The sequence below is a fragment of the Mastomys coucha genome, unplaced genomic scaffold (assembly GCF_008632895.1).
Source record: "Mastomys coucha isolate ucsf_1 unplaced genomic scaffold, UCSF_Mcou_1 pScaffold23, whole genome shotgun sequence".
In the NCBI taxonomy this organism is placed as follows: domain Eukaryota; kingdom Metazoa; phylum Chordata; class Mammalia; order Rodentia; family Muridae; genus Mastomys; species Mastomys coucha.
Genome location: NW_022196906.1, coordinates 30,712,656 through 30,731,767, shown reverse-complemented (window position 1 = coordinate 30,731,767; position 19,112 = coordinate 30,712,656). Strand labels below are relative to the sequence as shown.

At 38.3% G+C, this 19,112-nt stretch overlaps 1 protein-coding gene across 3 annotated transcripts in view; it reads left to right on the top strand.

Annotated features, from left to right (window-relative positions):
- Positions 1-18,823, top strand: part of Stt3a (STT3 oligosaccharyltransferase complex catalytic subunit A) — a 36,282-nt gene extending 17,459 nt beyond the window's left edge. For all 3 annotated transcript variants that reach the window (XM_031343030.1, XM_031343032.1, XM_031343031.1), the window contains exons 10-18: positions 853-1,008; positions 2,138-2,229; positions 4,968-5,123; positions 5,817-6,005; positions 7,410-7,526; positions 7,645-7,747; positions 13,855-14,043; positions 14,757-14,872; positions 16,230-18,823. In XM_031343030.1, coding sequence (XP_031198890.1) covers positions 853-1,008; positions 2,138-2,229; positions 4,968-5,123; positions 5,817-6,005; positions 7,410-7,526; positions 7,645-7,747; positions 13,855-14,043; positions 14,757-14,872; positions 16,230-16,268 — 1,157 coding nt within the window. In that variant the 3' untranslated portion in view covers positions 16,269-18,823. The remainder of the gene's footprint in view (positions 1-852; positions 1,009-2,137; positions 2,230-4,967; positions 5,124-5,816; positions 6,006-7,409; positions 7,527-7,644; positions 7,748-13,854; positions 14,044-14,756; positions 14,873-16,229) is intronic.
- Positions 18,824-19,112: the final 289 nt, after the last annotated feature.

Below are 19,112 nucleotides of genomic sequence, written 5' to 3'. Positions count from 1 at the left end.
CTCAGAAATCCACCTGCCTCTGCCTCCCAAGTGTTGGGATTAAAGGCATGTGCCACCACTGCCCGGCCTAATTTGGTTTTTCTAATTCATAGCAGGATAAAGGACCTAGTTCACTTAGATTCTGGAGTTGGCCTTGATTTGAGCAGATCAAACCTAAGATCTTCCTTTCCAGTAGGCTTCTCTGACCCCCACTCCCACCCCCGTGAATTTATATATAGCCTAATTATTGCATTAACAGAAATACTCTCAAGTTAAAATGAAAAGGAGTGAAATTCTGTAAGTATAATTTATGGTAGTAAGGGAAAAACAGCCCTTTCCTGTCTCAGCCTTTTTCTAAAATGTAATGCTTCAGGCTGCTGAGGTGTCAGTGGGTAGAAGTGCTTTTAGTACAACCCTGCAGTCCTGGGATGCAGTGGGTTGTAAAGACAGTTCAGTCACCAGAAGCTTGGAGGTGAACTAGTCTGGAATATAAAGTGTGCAGGAACAGTAAGGGAATTCCTGCTTCAGACAAGGCAGATGGCAAGAACCTGCTGCCACAAGCTGTCCTCCTCCTTCGGCATCTCTGCACATACTCAGACACATTACACAGGCACACTAGTAATAAAATAAGATGGGAGAGTAGTAATTAGTTAGCATTTTAGCTTCATGTTTTAGGAATGTATGTTGCCAGTTGATGGTGGCACATGTCTTTAATCCCAGCACTTGGGAGGCAGAGGCAGGTGGACTTCTGAGTTCAAGGCCAGCCTGGTCTACAGAGTGAGTTCTAGGACAGCCAAGGCTACACAGAGAAACCCTGTCTCAAAAAAAAAAAAAAAAGGAATATGTGTTAAATATTGTCTTTTTTTCTTTCAGGAAAAATTTCTCCCTGGACAGGGCGTTTCTACTCTCTGCTGGATCCCTCTTATGCTAAGAATAACATTCCCATTATTGCATCTGTGTCTGAGCACCAGCCCACAACCTGGTCCTCCTACTATTTTGACCTACAGCTCCTTGTCTTCATGTTTCCAGGTCTGTCTTGCATTTTGAAGTGACCATAAGAATTACCCTTTGATTCCAAATATATTAACTATTAATTTTTTATATTATACTTTTATATAATTTTATTATAATACTATAACATTTTGTATTTGTAGTATAAAAACATTACAATATTATACATACTACAGTACTTTTTATTATATATTTACAAATATTTTTATTTATCTGTCTGGGTATGTGCACATGAGTATAGTTGCCTGCAGAGACTGGAAGAGGATATTGGGTACCGTGGAGGTTAGAGGCAGTTGTGAGCTGTCCCATGTGGGTGTTACACTTAATACCCAGTAGCATGGTTTTCTCTCAACTCAGTTTTCTTCTTGGCTTGTTGAAGTTCTATGTTGAGTTTTTGTAGTTAAAGCAATTTGTATATTATAAAAACAATAGAGATAAGTTAAACAATACAAACAGGCAAATTTGGACTAGATCTGACTACTTACTTGTCTTACCACTGTTAAAATTTTAAATTAGATTGCAGTACTGAATGTTTATCATTTAGCACTTGGAAGCCTGAGGCAGGAGGATTGTGAGTTTGAGTTTGCCCTGGGCTACATAGTGAAATATTCTCAAAAAGCCATAACAAAAACCCTCATTATCAGTATTAGTTAATTTCAAGACAGGATCTTATTGTTTATTCCTTTCTAACCTGGAACTTGCTACATATGGCAGGCTGGCTTCAAACTTACAGAGATCTAGCTACCTCTGTTTTCCTTGCAAGTTCTGGGATTGAAGGCTTTGGATCAGTCCTTGACTCTGGGGAAAAATAGTAATAATGTGTGCTGATTTAGAACTTATAGAAATATTTTTTCATGTATACACATGTGTAAAGATGTGGAAAAAGACAAGGGACTTATAACTTCTTGTAGCAGCATCTTAATATATTTTATACTTAAAATATGATGTAATCTTCTTCTAGGCATAAGATTATTTGTGTTCATTTGGTATATTAAGAATATTATAGTAAACATCTTTGCATATTTTTTTCTAATAGATTCCTTTTGAGATAAATGTGTGAAGTAGTCCAGTCACAATGAAGATATTTTCCCGTGTAGATGTCTGTTTACAGGGCTCAGCTACTTACTTTTCTTTCCCTCTTTTGTAGTTGGCCTCTATTACTGCTTTAGCAACCTGTCTGATGCTCGGATCTTTATCATCATGTATGGTGTGACCAGCATGTACTTTTCAGCTGTAATGGTGAGGAATGCCCTAAGTTCCAGCAAAACTTTATCCCTGACTCTGAGGTCTTGTCTTTTCCTTTTGTCTGGCTGAACTAGAAAAAAATATTGAAGATTATGCAAAGCTGCTTGCAGTTGTTAATCCTTTTTGGAATGCAAAGGGACTCATTCTGTTTGTGGTATCTAATTTTCTTGGGCTCATAATCTTGTGTTAGGTACTTGATTGAAGTTGGAGCAGATTGAAGAAAACCATTTGCATGGAACTGATGTTACAGGCAGTAGTGAGCCACTTGTTGTGGATGCTGGAAAGCAAACTCAGGCTGTTCTCCAGAAGAGTGGGAGAATAAGCACTAAGCCCCTGGGGTGGACTTTAGTATCTTAAAACCTTGAGTATAATGTCTACTGCTTTGTTGTTAAGGCAGAGAGGGTTTGATGTAAGTTCTGATATATCTTACCTACTTCAGAATATTTTTTATTTTATTTTTATGTGTATGAGTATTTGGTCTGTGTGTGTGTGTCTGTGCACTGTGTGTGTATTTGGCACCTTTAGAGGCCAGAAGAGATTGTTAGAGTCCCCTGGGACTAGAGTTATAGACGGATATGACCTGCCATGTGGGTTCTGGGAATTGAACCCAGGTCCTTAGAAGAGTAGCCAGTGCTTCTAACCACTAGGCAATCTCTCCAGCCCTTTCTGTTTGTTTGTATGTGTGTATATTTATATTTAAATATATGCATATATTTAAAAATTATAAACAACAATAAAAATGTATTTTAGCCGAGGTTGGTGGTATAGACTTGTGGTCTCAACACTTGAGAAGTAGAATCATATGTTCAAGAATGGTTTAGGAAACATGGAAAGTCTCTATCTTGAAAAACAAAATGAACAAAACAAGTCTTTTTTTAAAATTAATTAATTAATTTTTTTTTGGTTTTTTGAGACAGGGTTTTTCTGTGTAGCCCTGGCTGTCCTGGAACTCACTCTGTAGACCAGGCTGTCCTTGAACTCAGAAATTCGCCTGCCTCTGCCTCCCAAGTGCTGGGATTAAAGGCGTGCGCCACCACCGCCCGGCTTATTTTTTTTATTTTATATGCATTGTTGTTTTGCCAGCATGTATGTGTGGGTGTCAGATCTTGGAGTTACAGGCAGTTGTGAGCTGCCATGTGGAATTGAACCTGGGTCCTTTGGAAGAGCATTCAGTGTTCTTAACCACTGACCCTTCTTTCTAGCCCCCAGAAATAAGCTTGTAAAAAAAGTTAATTTTTTAATTATATGTTACATAATATATATAATTATTATGTAAGCAAGTTTATAAAAAATCATATTATTCAGAACATAAATATATATACATTTAGATCTGCAGTAGAGATTGCTATTTATATTTACGGTTTTGAGGCAAGGTATTTTTCCCCAAGTTTTGTTTTTTTAAAGATTTATTTATTTTTATTTATATGAGTACACTTAACTGTCTTCAGACACACACCAGAAGAGTGCATCAGACCCCATTACAGATGGTTGTGAGCCATCACGTGGTTGCTGGGAATTGAACTCAGGACCTCTGGAAGAGTATTCAGTGCACTTAACTGCTGAGCCATCTCTCCAGCCCTTTTCCGCTAAGTTTTAATTATATTTGTATATGTGTGTGTCTGTGTGTGGGTATGTACATTTTAGTGAAGGAGCCATGGAAGCCAGAAGTAGGCTCTTGTGAGCCATGGCTTGTGTGCTGGGAACTAAACTCAGTTCCTCTGCAAGAGCAGTAAATGAGCCAGGTGGAGGTGGCGCACACCTTTAGTCCCAGCACTTGGGAGGCAGAGGCAGGTGGATTTCTGAGTTCGAGGCCAGCCTGGTCTACAGAGTGAGTTCCAGGACAGCCAGGGCTACACAGAGAAACCCTGTCTCAAAAAACAAAAACAAAACAAAACAAAAGAGCAGTAGATGATCCTAAACCACTAAACCACTGAGTCATCTCTTCAGCTCCAACACATATGTTTATGTGTTTGTGTCTGTGTGTCTGCTGCATGATAGCAGGTGCTTCCGGAGTTGAGGATAGAGTATCATATCTCCTTGAGTTGCCCAGCATGGCTATTGGGAACTGGACTCTAGTCCTCTGGAAAAGCAACACATGCTCTTAAACTGCTGAGTCATCTCTCCAAACCTTGCTTACTTTTTTTTTTTAAAACTTTTAATGATGTGTACATGTGTCCAGAAGAGGATGAGAGATCCTCAAGCTGGAGTCCTTAGTAATTCATTTATGAACTGCCCAACTTTAAAGAATTCAGATCTTCTGGAAAAGCAGTATGTGCTCACAGTCACTGAGCTAATTCGCTAGCCTTGGCATTGAAAATGCCATCTTTTTTTTCTGGTTTTGTTTTCTTGTTTGTTTGAGACAGGGTTTCCTTGTAGCCCTGTCTATCCTTTAACTGGTTCTGTAGACCAGGCTGCCCCTGAGCTCAGAGATGCATCTGTCTCTGCCTCCTGAGTGCTGAGATTAAAGGCATGTACAACGAACGCCTAGCCTTTCTCAGCATCTTGATTGTTGGAATTATAGGCTTTCTACTGCAACTGACTCAACTGCAACAAAGTTTAAGAAGTACATGCTTCTTTTATGCAATAGCCATATCATATAGTTTTTATTCCACTTTTGCTGGAATAGAGTGTTTGTTGGAAATCGCTAAGTTGACATCATAGTCTACTAAAAGATTGAAGTTTGTCATTGGTGAAACACTGATTATACTGATTATGATTCTTGTTCCTTTTAGGTGCGTCTAATGCTGGTATTGGCACCTGTTATGTGCATTCTTTCTGGCATTGGTGTCTCCCAGGTGCTGTCCACATATATGAAAAATCTGGATATAAGTCGTCCAGATAAGAAGAGCAAGAAGCAACAGGATTCTACTTACCCTATTAAGAATGAGGTGAGGGGCTGGAGTGATTAAAGGACCATTAATCTAACTACTTGGAGTAGTTAAAGGCACTGACTGGGGCTGGCTCAGCAGTTAAGAACACTGACTGTTCTTCCAAAAGTCCTGAGTTCAAATCCCAGCAACCACATGGTGGCTTACAACCATCTGTAATGAGATCTGACACCCTCTTTTGGTGTGTCTGAAGACAGCTACAGTGTACTTACATATAGCAGTAAATAAATCTTTGGGCTGAAGTGAGCAGGACCAGGAGCTGGAGCGAGCAGAGGTCCTGAGCGCAATTCCCAGCAACCATATATATAAAACAAATAAATAAATGTTTAAAAAAATAAAATAAAATAGAGGCATTGACTGCTCTTCCAGAGGTCCTGAGTTTAATTCCCGGCAACCACATGGTGGCTCACAACCATCTGTAGTGGGATCTCATGCCCTCTTTGGTGTGCCTGAAGACAGTTACAGTGTACTCATTTAAAAAAAAAAAAAATCTTAAAAAACAAAAGAATGAAGTGAGGTTTAAGTAACATGTTGGCTTCGAAAAATGTGTATGTGTGTTATTTGCTTATGTTCAAGAGGGGTATTAGATCAATGTCTTGAGTGGTCAGAATTAATTTATCTAGTCCAACATAGTTTGCTCTCACATAAGAAGCTGTCTGTGTTTGGTTTACTGTACAGTTCTTCATTCTGTAGGTGGCAAGTGGGATGATACTGGTCATGGCCTTTTTCCTCATCACCTACACGTTTCATTCGACTTGGGTGACCAGTGAAGCCTATTCTTCTCCCTCCATTGTCTTGTCTGCTCGTGGTGGGGATGGCAGTCGGATCATTTTTGATGACTTCCGAGAAGCCTATTATTGGCTTCGTCACAATACCCCAGAGGTAAACATTTGGGAGGAGCTGGGTAGTCAGATAGTGGTGAAGACAAATGAAATTGTAGTGAATCTGACATCTTTTACATGGATTGGAAGCTTAGAAAAATTAAAAATTCAGAAATTTAGTTTTTAATAAGTTTTAAAGACCAAGGTGTCTTCTAGAGTAGTGGTTCTCAACTTGTGGGTCATAGCCTCTTTGGTAAACCTGTGTTTCTGAAAATATTTACATTACGATTCATAACAGTAGCAAAATTACAGTTATAAAGTAGCAATGAAAATACTTTTATGGTTGGGGTCACTACAACATAAGGAACTGTATTAAAGGGTTGAGAACCACTGGGTTAGAATAACTTAAATTTTAGATTCTGTTTGGACATGTGTATTGATATGATAGTAGTTTTAATATAAGGCAGATCAACGTAGTTACAGCAGAAGTAAATGTTAAAAAATATGTCGGCCAGGTGGTGGTGGCACGCACCTTTAATCCCAGCACTTGGGAGGCAGAGGAAGGTGGATTTCTGAGTTCAAAGCCAGTCTGATCTACAGAGTGAGTTCTAGGACAGCCAGGGCTACATAGAGAAACCCTGTCTTGAAAAACAAAACAAAAACAAACAAACAAACAAAAATGTCTGCTATAGAAAAAGCAGACACTAGAATAAACAGTTACCACCTAATAACAGTGGCACATAACAGTTTAGTTTTTGTCTCTTGAGGATCTGATTTCTTTTGTAGTAGCTTTTGGGAATAGCATTTCAGAGTCAGATTTGTTTACCATCCAAACTAAGAAATTTTTTTTAAGTAGTGTTGGGGATTAAACCTAGAACCTTAACATATGCCAGACACACAATCTGACTTATTCACTCAGTTCCCAAACTAAGAATCCTTTAATCCTTGCCATCATAGTTTTTGAATGTGTTTTCCCTTCTACTATTGTAGTAACTGATCTTTATAATGTTATTAAGAATCATTTAAATTACCTAATGACAAACCAGAAGTGTTGGCACATGCTTTGAGCATTGAGGATGCAGAGGTAAGTGAACCTCTGAGTTTGAGGCCAGCTTGGTCTATATATTGAGACCTGTCTGGAAAGAAAGACATTTAAAGTACCTAGTGACACTAAGCTTATTTATTTAGCTATACTTTATAGTCTTCCTACAGCTCCTGATCCCCTGTTCTTGTTTCAGTGATCTGGAATTAAGATATTTGGGAATGTTGGATTATGTATAATTTAAATTATTTCCTGACTACATATGAATGGAGGAGTAGGTGCCCCAATTTTATATTACTTTGTAAAGAAATTGATTAATTGGGCAAGTCTTATTTTCTATCAAAGATGCCTTTCCACTCTTCCTTAGTATTTGGATTTTAAGAGCAGTGAGATGAACATTTATTTATTTTTGTCTTGTTTTAGGATGCAAAAGTCATGTCATGGTGGGATTATGGCTACCAAATTACTGCAATGGCAAATCGGACAATTTTAGTGGACAATAACACATGGAATAATACCCATATTTCTCGAGTAGGGCAGGTAAGGTAAAGAGGTCCTTTAAGTGTCAGTCTGACATGTGAAGTCTCTGGGAAGTGTGTCGCTAGGAGAGGAGATTGACTTGAAATTTCATTTGAGAATTGTGCATCTATTTTTCCAGGCAATGGCATCCACAGAAGAAAAAGCCTATGAGATCATGAGGGAGCTTGATGTCAGCTATGTGCTTGTCATTTTCGGAGGCCTTACTGGGTACTCGTCTGATGGTAATGTGCTTGATACTATATCTAGCTGCAGGGCATAGATTCTTAGAAAATTTAGTGAATCAATTATTGTTTTACTTATTTATATTTGTTTTTGACGGAGTCTCATGTTACTTAGGCTGGTCTTGAACTTGCTGTGTTCATAGGGATAACCTTGAAGTACTAGTCTTCCTGCTTCTGCCTCTGGTGCTGGAGCTACAGGCATACACCATCTGTCTGTGTTTTCTCTCTTTTTAAAGAAAAAGTTAGGTAGGTGTGTGTGTGTGTGTGTGTGTGTGTGTGTGTGTGTGTGTGTATACAAAGGAAAAGTAACTTTCACAAAACTGAAGTTCATATCTGCTTTTTTTTTTTAAAGTTAAACAAATCTAGAGGTTTAAAATAAGTGGTTGTTTCATGGCCCCAAACTTAAGCAAGCACCTTTAACATCAGTCCCCAAAAGCAGTAATTTCTTTCTTCAGTTTCTTAGTTTTCTTTTTTTTTAATTTTTATTTTTTGTGCTAGGCATTGATTCCTGGAACTTACATGTGCTAGGCAAGCACTTTACCACTAAGCTACACTCTTCAGATCTTTATATTTTAAAATTCCTGTTATTCTGGGGTTGATTAGTTAATTGTACTATATCAATGTCTCTTTAAAAGGTTATCTTATTTCATTTATTTTTTTGCGTGTGTTTGGGGGATGCATGTATCCCATGGATGTCAGAAGACAACTTGTGGGAGTTGGTTCTTTACTCTCACTGTGTGTGGGTCCAGGGACTCAATTTAGGTCATGAAGCTTGGAAGCTAGCACATTTACCTATAAGCCATCTCATTGGCTCTCTATCAGCTTCTTAGAGTTGATGAAGTGTTTGACCCTTCACTTTACATTTTTCCTCCTTTCTGTATTTTGAGTATAGTTAATTTGCAACCTTTTTTTTTTTTTTGGTTTTTTCGAGACAGGGTTTCTCTGTATAGCCCTGGCTGTCCTGAAACTCACTCTATAGACCAGGCTGGCCTTGAACTCAGAAATCCGCCTGCCTCTCCCTGCCAAGTGCTGGGATTAAAGGCATGCGCCACCACCGCCCAGCAATTTGCAACTTTTGATGAAATCTAGGTGTTTTGAAATTATGGCGGTAAATACTTATTGCCCAGTCATTCAGTCTGTGGTTAACATTCCTTCCTGTGGCAAATATTTTCTTTTCCTATAGCTAGTGAGTATGTTGTATTTCTATGTTAATTTTCTTTGAATGTGTGGCTTCTTCTATACAATTTGCTGCTACAAATCCAGTTCTATGCCTGCTTCTGAAAGATGCTTCTATTTTATTTTAAATAAGACTATTTCAAATGTATCTTGTATAAACAAAATAAAATTGATAATAGCTGGAATTACATATATATGGTAGTAATACATATATATGTGTATAATTAGGTACTGTATAAAAAATATATATTTGTATGTATGCATATCTGTTTGTTTGTATGTGTATGACTGTGTGTGTTTAGTGTGATAGTTCTATAGGATGGGATAGTACACATCTTTAGTCCCTACTCTTAGTGGGCAGGAGGGTCAGTAGTTTGAATCTACCTTGGGCTGTTTAGCAAGACCTTATTTGTTGAAAAGAACCACAAAATGCAGTTTCTTGAAGTCTTCCCACTAACTAATAGTAAGTAACCACTGTCAACTGAGTAGGATATGTTTGATGTTGGAATAAATGTGTCATTATTTGTAACATTAGAAAATTTTTATGAAATTTAGGAAATGAGCAATTACCACTAGTAATTTAGCATGAAAAGAAGTATTGCTTAGAGTCTCAGTTATGGTCTCTGTTGCTGTGATAAAACATTCTGATCAAAAGCAACCAGGAGAAGAAAGCATTTATTTTATCTTATAGATTTTCTGTTTACTCAGGGAAGCTAGGGAAGGAACTGTAGTCAGGAACAGTGGTAAGAGCTGATACAGAAGCCACGGAGGAATGTTGTTCTTATAGGCTTACTTCTTGTGCTTTCTTTGTTCAGCCTGCTTTCTTGTAGCACCTTGAAGCAACCATCGCAGGGTTGGCCCTACCCACAGTGAACTGGGCCCTCCCCCTACTAATCATCAGTCAAGACAGTGCATTACCTGCTTGCCCATGGGTTAATCTGATGGGGACATTTTCTCAGCTAACGGTGATTCTAATTTATGTCAAGTTGATAAAACAAACACAAAGCAAGTGACCCCAAAACAAAACTAACCAACACGCTTGTCAAAAGGTCTTGATTAGAGAGTTTTTTTGTTTGTTTAATTTTATTTTGTGTTTGTCTGCATGTGTGCAGTTGCAAGATTGACTTACCAGTTAAGCAGGACTGGCTGGGATGTGAGTCCTTAGGGATCCACCAGTCTCAAATCCCTAGTATTGGAATTTTAAGTTGTGCTACCATGCCCAGCTTTTATAAGGGTGCTAGGCATTGAGTTCAGGTGCTCATGTTTTTGTGGCAAGCACTTTACTGACTGCAGTCTTAAGATTTTCTTTTTTTAAAAAGTTATAGATGGGGACGTGCTGTATAGTGAAGGTGGGATGACTGAGTGTGGTGATGCTTGCCTTTAATCCTAGTGAGATTCAGGAAAGCCAAGATTATGTAGCCTCAAAAACAAACAAACAGATAAACAAACAACTTATAGAGGGAGAGACATGATCTCACTGTGTAAACTGGCTGGCTTCAAATGCTCTATATTGACAGCTGTTCTCAAATTCGTAGAGTTTGAGGCACCTGCCTCTGCCTCCCAAATGCTGGTATTAAGCCATGCACCATGGCACGTAGCTTTTGCTTAATATTTTCTACTCTCTTATATGTAAGATTGCATCCATCAGTTTTTGATCCTTTTGGAGTTACTGTACCCCTGCTGCTTGATTCTCACAGTCTCCTCTGCTTGTGAAGGTGCTCCATAGATTACATTGCTTACTGTGAGATGGTTTAACTTTTAACTTGCCTTTGAGTATTTGGTAACAGCAGTGGTTTTTGTGTTTACCATAGCAAATAGATATGGCAAAGCCCAAGGTTGGGAATTAATAACTTTGTTTGCATTTCAAATACCCTATCTGTGGTTAGTGAATTTTATAAACCTTAAGATACACTTTGTTTACTGCTTTATAATTTCCTGAGCTTAACTGAGAATACCTTCTGTTTACTCTGAATTATTAATAAAAACAGGCTAGGCATTGTTGTGCTTACCTGGAATCCCAGCATTTGGGAATAGAAGTAAGAAGATCAGGAGTTCAAGGTCTGCCTCAACAACATACAGGGTTTGAGATCAGCCTGGGCTATATAATAAGACTGTTTTAAAAAAAGCAAACAAATTATTACATGTATAACAAAAAGTAGTCTCCATTAAGCATATTGATACATTGTTATATTTACTTATGAGTTAATTTGTGTGATGTGTGTGGGGATGCATGTGTCATAGCATACATAGGGCCACCTGAGGACAACTTTGTAGCATCCATTTTGCTTTTTTTAAAGTTGGTTATTTTGTTTATTTACATTTCAAATGTCCTCCTTCCCCATTTCCCCTCCGAAAATCCATCCTATTCCCCACTCCCCTTTGCCTCTATGAGGGTTCTCCCCAACCCACCCACCTATTCCCTCCTCACTGCTCTAGTATCCCCCTTACACTGGGGTATCAAGCCTCCACAGGACCAAGGGCCTCCCCTCCCACTGATGCCAGATAAGGCCATCCTCAACTACATAAGGAGCTGGAGCCATTGGTCCTCCTCAACCCCCCGTTGTTACTCTTTGGTGGTGGTTTAATCTCTGGGAGCTCTGGGGGGTCTGGTTAGTTGATATTGTTGTTCTTCCTGTGGGGTTGCAATCCCCTTCTGGTCTTTCAGTCCTTCCCCTAACTCATTGGGGTCCTTGCACTAAGTCTGATATTTGGCAGTATCTGCATCTGTATTGGTCGAGTGCTAGCAGAGCCTCTTGGGGGACAGCTATACCAGGATCTTGGCAGCAAGCACTTCTTGGCAGGATTTGGACATTGCATATTGATCTTGCATATGGGATGGATCTCTAGGTTGGGTAGTCTCTGGATGGCCTTTCCTTCAGACTTTGCTCCATATTTTGTTCCTGCATTTCCTTTAGTTAGGAACAATTCTGGATTAAATTTTTTGCGATAGGTAGGTGACTCTGTTAACTGGGGACCGTGCCTATCTACTGGAGATGGTCTCTACAGATTCTATCCCTGCTTTGTTGGGAATTTTGGCTAATGTCATCCCTGTTGGGTCCTGGAAACCTCTTGCTTCCCTGTCACTTGGGACTTTCTAGTGGCTACCCCCCAGTTCCCCATCCCCCACTACTATATATTTCTGTTCAATTTTCTGATCCTCTGTACTTATCACCTCTCTCTTCCCATACCTGATCCTGCTCTCCCTTTTCTCTCCCTCCCTCTATCTCCTGTGATTATTTTGTTCCTCCCTCTATGCTGAACTGAAGCATCCACACTTTGGTCTTCCTTCTTATTAAGCCTTATATGGTCTGTGGGTTGTATCATTGGTATTCTGAGCTTTTGGGCTAATATCTATTTATCAGTGAGAATATATCATGTGTTCTTTTGTGTCTGAGTTACCTCACTCAGGATGATATTTTCTAGTTCCATCCATTTGCCTAAGAATTTCATGAGGTCATTGTTTCTAATAGCTGAGAAGTACTCCATTGTGTAAATGTACATTTTTCTGTATCCATTCTTCTGTTGAGGGACATCTGGCTATTTATAAATATGGCTCTTATGAACATAGTGGAGCATGTGTCCTTGTTATATGTTGGATCATCTTTTGGGTATATGTAGCATCCATTTTCTCTTTCCACCTTTACATAGGTTGTAGGGTTTGAACTCAAGTCTCCAGGCTTTTACAGTGAGCTCCAGGCTTTCACAGTGAGCTCCTTACCTGACCCCCAAGCCTCTTCTACAGGCTGGCACACTAGCTTACATTACTATTCTTTAGAAATCATATAGGGGGTTGAGAACCTGAGTTCAAATCCTCAGAAACCAAGTAAAAAGCCTGGCTTGGTCACTTATACACTTATCATTTTCACTGGGGTAGGGATAGGAGGATCCCCAGGCTTGCTGACATATCTCCAAGTTGAGTGAGACCCTGTCTCCAGGGAATAAGGCAGAAAGTGATAGAATTGGACATTAGTATTGTCTTACACACACTTGTATTTTATTTATTTTTGAAGTGAAAAGTTTTATTTCTTTTTGGCCACATCTTACTGTGTTTTCTTTACCACCACCCCCCCCCCCCAAAAAAAAAGAAGAAAAAAAGTATCTCACTATGTAGAGATATATCTGGCCTGGGACTTACTATGTGGACTAGACTACCCTTATACTTAACAGAAATTCATCTGCCTCTGTTTCCCAAGTGCTAGGGTTAAAGGTATGCACCAGTATATTTGGCTTCCAGTTTAACTTTTTATTGAATGCTTATGAAGGCTCAGGATAAAATGTTATAGTACAGATTTCATTTATATAAAAGCTTGAAGCTATGTAGTCCAGGCTTGCCTTGAATGCAGAAAATTCTTTCTCTTAGCTTCCGTGCTGGGATTATAGATAGTCACCACTGTGCCTAGTTTCCACCTTGTATTATATTCTTACAACAATTTTTTTTTTTTTTGATTTTTAGAGACAGGGTTTCTCTGTGTAGCCCTGGCTGTCCTGGAACTCACTCTATAGACCAGGCTGGCCTCGAACTCAGAAATCCGCCTGCCTCTGCCTCCCAAGTGCTGGGATTAAAGGTGTGTGCCACCACCGCCTGTCTTTATAACACTTCTAAATTGGTAAGAATTATAAAGTGCTTATTTAAGCATATGTGGCTTCTGGCTACTTCTTCCAATAGATTAGCCCTATGTAATTTGTAGGAATACTTTCAGTGTGGCTTAAGACTGGACCAATAATAGCATGCAATTTCAGCGATAAACAATTTCTAATAAAAGTTTTATATTTTTAGGAAGTGTTTTGCTTGCACACTAACCTGTTTTTACAGTTAAATGATAGCATTCCTTATTAGGAAAGTATGATGGAAATTTCTTTAGAAATAGTGGTATTTTCAGTAAGTTCATGAGATCCAGCAGCCTTTCTCATGCATCCATTTTTTTCTCTAGATATCAACAAGTTTCTTTGGATGGTCCGGATTGGAGGAAGCACAGAGACAGGAAGACACATTAAGGAGAATGACTACTATACTCCAACTGGGGAATTCCGGGTTGATCGTGAGGGTTCTCCGGTGCTGCTCAACTGCCTTATGTACAAAATGTGTTACTACCGCTTTGGGCAGGTCTACACAGAAGCCAGTGAGTGTGATTCATGATACTAACAGCAATAGTGATAGCTGATACATACTGTGTTTTCCAGGCTCTGTGTGTAGTCTTTTTAACTCATTTAGTCCTCACAACAACTCAGAAGATAATTTAAACTAATGTTAATGTCATTTTATAAATGAGGAAGTTGAGCCCACAGGTTACTGAACTCTACCTAATATCATGTGATAATTAGTATTCAAACAGTCTGCCTTTAAGTTCTGTGCTTTAAAACATTATCTTTTATTGTATGTATATTAACAAAGAATACTGCAGTGTGAGAAAGAATAGAGGAAAAAAAGTGCTTTTTCACCATTTAGATGAGTACATTGAGAAGGATTTGGTCAGGTTAAACCCTGTCTTTTAGTTTTGTTTCTTCATGGGAAAACTTTTGCAGTATGTACAACTCGTTCGTGGACTCATGGACCATGGAAGGGTTATTAGTGTTAGATCTCTGGATAATAGTCCTCAGGAGTACAGAGCCTTGAAAGTCACCTTGTAGACTTAGAAGACATATGCTACATGGACCCTGCCAAGCATCCCATTGGACAGGACTCAAGTAGGGTAGCACTTGATTTGCCGTTTCTATCTGATGCTCTTTCTTACAGACTCTAGTCAAAGTGCAGTCAGTGCAATAGATGATTTGCAGCTTCCATCTCTAGGAAATCAACGTATATAATAGATGTTCTCTCTCTTGTTGCTTTTAGAGCGTCCACCAGGCTTTGACCGTGTTCGAAATGCTGAGATTGGTAATAAAGACTTTGAGCTTGATGTCCTGGAGGAAGCATACACCACAGAACACTGGCTGGTCAGGATATACAAGGTGAGGAGATGCTGCAGATCTCAGAAGTTGTTGTGCTTACAGGTTTGTTTGTTCTAGTAATCAATTTTCCAAATAGGGACATTTTTAATGAATGGCATCTGGTTTCAAAGTAGCTTGTAAGTCACTTGAAGTATTAGTTATTTATTTGTGTGTGTGTGTGTGTGTGTTTTCAACTTTGTGGAGTTGATTCTCTTTAGCTTTGTATAGGTTCCAGAGATTGAATTCAGGTCATCAGACCTATATGGCAGTTTTATCTGCTAAATCATTTGACCAGACCAAAATACTATTAATTAAATTTTTTGATTATTCTTAGTGAGGAGACATCCCAGTTGGTGGTTGTTATGGCAACATTTCTTTTTCTTTAAAAACCATTTTTTTTTTTTACTACATTTTTATATGGGGGGGTATGCCATGTATTGAGGTCAGAGTACAGCTTGTACAGATTCTTTCATTGTGATGGGTCCTTGGAGATCAAAATCAACTGTTCTTACTCACTGAACCATCCTGTCACACTAGCTAGTCCTTTTTTTATAGTATTATTATTAAAGTCTCAGGCTGACATCCAGGTTGGCATTAAAGTTACTGTGTATCACAGTTGGCTTTAAACTCAGAACCCATTTCTTTAGCCTTTGGTATGGTGGTATTATAGATGTGGCCACTGTACTTGTTGTAGCACTATTGTTCCAGGTAGGTAGTGGAATAGCTTGGGGATTGGGGGAAATGCATATGTTTGTGTTTTTGAACTACATTTTTTAAAACAGCATTTTTTAAAGATTTATTTGTTTTATGTATATGAGTACACTATAGCTGTCCTCAGACACCAGAAGAGGGTATCAGATCCTATTACAGAGGGTTGTGAGCCACCACGTGGTTGCTACGAATTGGAACTCAGGACTCTGGAAGAGCAGTTGGTGCTCATAACTGCTGAGTCACTTCTCCAGCCCTGAACTGTGTTTTCTTTTTGCTGAATTTATGCTACATAATCACATGTAAGAGTATGTTACATCTCTTATATGAGAAAAGATTGAACCAGATATGGTGTACATATCTAGAGAAGCAAAGACAGGGGGATTGAGTATAAGGCCAGCCTAGGCTACATATTACAACCCTATCTCAAATAATAGTGAGGAAAAAAAAAATGAATGAATGAGGTTTTTTAGTCAATGTCAAAGTTAGTCTATACTGGTTCTTAGAAGTACCCTAAAAGGAGATTGACAGTAGGTAGGCTTTATCTCATGCTAATTTATTCACATGCTAAATAGGCAATAGTGTAATCCTTTTCGCTTATAGTGGAACTTGTAGATCTTTCCAAAATTGACCTTTTGGTAAATACTAAAGTTATGTCTTTATGTTGCAGGTAAAGGACCTGGATAATCGAGGCTTGTCAAGGACATAAATGCCACATTGTGCCCTGATAATGCTTCGCACTGAGCGCGTCATGTTGAGGACGCTGAAGACTTTTTTTTTATATGCAGTTTATAAGAACAGCCAGATGGGATTAGAATTGTCTGGAAGTTTTGCCCTGGACAGTATGGGCTGGGCCAAGTGAAATGATTTTTATAATTCTGAGCAGGTTACCAAATGAAATGTTATGGCTTTACTTTGGTCAATTAAAAGGGGGGGAGGATTTTTTTTAAATGTGCCTTATTTGTTTTGACTTAAATTGGCTGATACGAGGATCACAGAAGTGAACGGATGGAAGACCATATCCATGCTCTAGGTCCCCCAATGAACCTAATAGGAGCATTTTTCTCCTATCAGCAAACTCAAGGACTAGCTCTGGTTCTACAAATATAAAAAACTTTGCCACACTTTTTCGTTTTTTTAGCACCCAAGTACAATGCTTTCCATATAATGGGTGCTTAATAAATTTTTATAAATGAATAAATGTTTCTGGGACCAGAGGAGTGCTCTTTCTAGGCAAGAAAGACAGCTTTCTTGCTGTTATGTCTGTGTTTTCGATGTCTATTTCTTTAGAAGCTCTTTGGCTTTATAAAGACAGAAAGTTGCTGAGTATTCCTGATCTCACCAGTATCCTTTCAAACTAATGATAGTTATTCTTTCTCTAAGCAGAAATGTGAACCAAAAGTGAGTGATCCAGTAGTTCTTAAGACTCAGTGAAACATATCAATCTTAGAGGAAGACACTCCTCCAACATCAGGTTGATGATCAGTAGATGTTTCTGGAATCAGATGTAATGTGTACCTATATGAAATTTAGGTATTCAACACTTCACTAAACCTAAAACACAGTAAATGGCTCTTTGCTCATTTCCTTTAGATTGCGCTAAATCTCTTAGGGTTATCCACCGTGAACTTCTGTTTTTCTTAGTGTCAGTCTGCTGTGTTCATATACCACTTGAAGCTTGATTACTTGGTTTAGAATCCCTTGCTAAATATATACATAGGAAGTGGGAAGTATTGCTATTAGCAGGTACTTTGATATCATTGCCAGTCTGGCTGCAAGAAAAGAGACTTTAAAAACTACAAAGCACAGAGATCCCATAGATATTTTGTGTCAGGATAAATAGCTTTCTGTTCTGTACAATAGGATATTTCATGTATTTTACAACATAGGATATAATCACTGGTGTATATAAACCCTCTTAAAATAATTATAGTGTTTCTATTTAAGAAAACAGGAGGAATTGTATGACTTTTAGATAGTCACAGTGGTACTCAATGCATATATACTTAGGTGTACTTGTATACCTAAGGGCTTCTCCTTCAAACCAGTTTATGTACTGTGTATTTTAACTGTGGTTGAAATTTAGATTTAACAGATGATTTGATATCCTACATGTAAATACATTATTTGATTTATATACAGAACTACTGCCTAGTGGGAAAGGTTAACCTGAGACTTATCAATATGATTAATATTACAGGTTATTAGTTGGCTTTCTCTAGAGTATAAATGGGATACCCCCTTATCATATCATTTTGACTCCTGGGATCTTGATATTTTCTAGTCTACAAAGATTTCTTTTTTAAGTTGATTTCATTTTCAGTTATAGTCTACTTAGTGTAAAAAAAAAAATCCATCTCAGAAGCAACAATAAAATTTCACACACATGCCCACCCACACACCCACCCAGCACTCTCCAGAGACACTACTTCCAGCTCTGGTGAACGTCGCATTGTGCCTCCTGCCTGATCATTAGTAACTTGCTTGTTTTGGTGTTTTAGTTTTAGGTAACATTGATTTGTATCGGTGGCTTTGAACATTGTGGGTCATGTTCTCTTTGGCAAACCTTTATCTCCAAAAATATTTACATTGCAATTTATAACAGCAAAATTTTAGTTATGAATTAACAATGAAAATAATTTTATGGTTGGGATATCACTGTGTTAAAGAGTTGCAGCATTAGGAAGGTTGAGTACTACTGCCTTATGTTTTGTGACACCATTTTTACTATCATCTATTACCTTTTTTTTAAATTTTACCTCTGGATATTCTCAGTTAAAATGTGATACTTTTTTTTTTTTTTTTAAGACTGTTCCATGTAGTTCAGGCCAGTTCTGAACTCAAGATATAGATGAGGCTAGCTTTGAACTCTTTATCTTCCTGCCTCTACTTCCCAGTTGTGGGCTACTACAGTTAGTTACTATTTTTCCTATATAATTGTTTAAAGGAAATACTTTTAATTTTTTAGTACTTGTTATCTCTCCTGCTCCCTTACCACTCTCCTGGTTCTCCCTCATTTGTGCCCATTTTCTCTTACTGTAATCAAATACATTCATTAAACAACTTTGGGTGTTTTAAGACAGTATCTTTTGTAGCTAGGGCTTTGAACTCCTGATTCTCATGCCTCTATTTGCCAAATGCTGGTATTAAGGTGTATGCCACCTTACCTAATTACATTGGGTTTACTTTTAAGAATGTCTTTCATTTTTCTGCTTGAAATAACTCTTCTTCAGGTTTGTTGAATTATATTATTTCAGTGTTGTATTTGTTGATCTTTGCCATTTTCATTGATTTGCCATTTCTTCGTACCTGCCAATATGTAGGGGGGGAGATACAATTCTGGAGCTCTTCTATATCATACTCAATGCATAGCTGAGTATAGCTATTTACATTATAAAGGCACTGGCCCATTTTCCTAATGTTGAGAAATGGCAGTTATTTTGATTGAGTATTTGTCTATTCTTTGCCCCAGATCTTTGTGTTGCATCTTTATGGTGGGTGTTCACTGTGCTAGGTACTCTGGATTTTCATGTGTGCATAGTCAAATTATTCT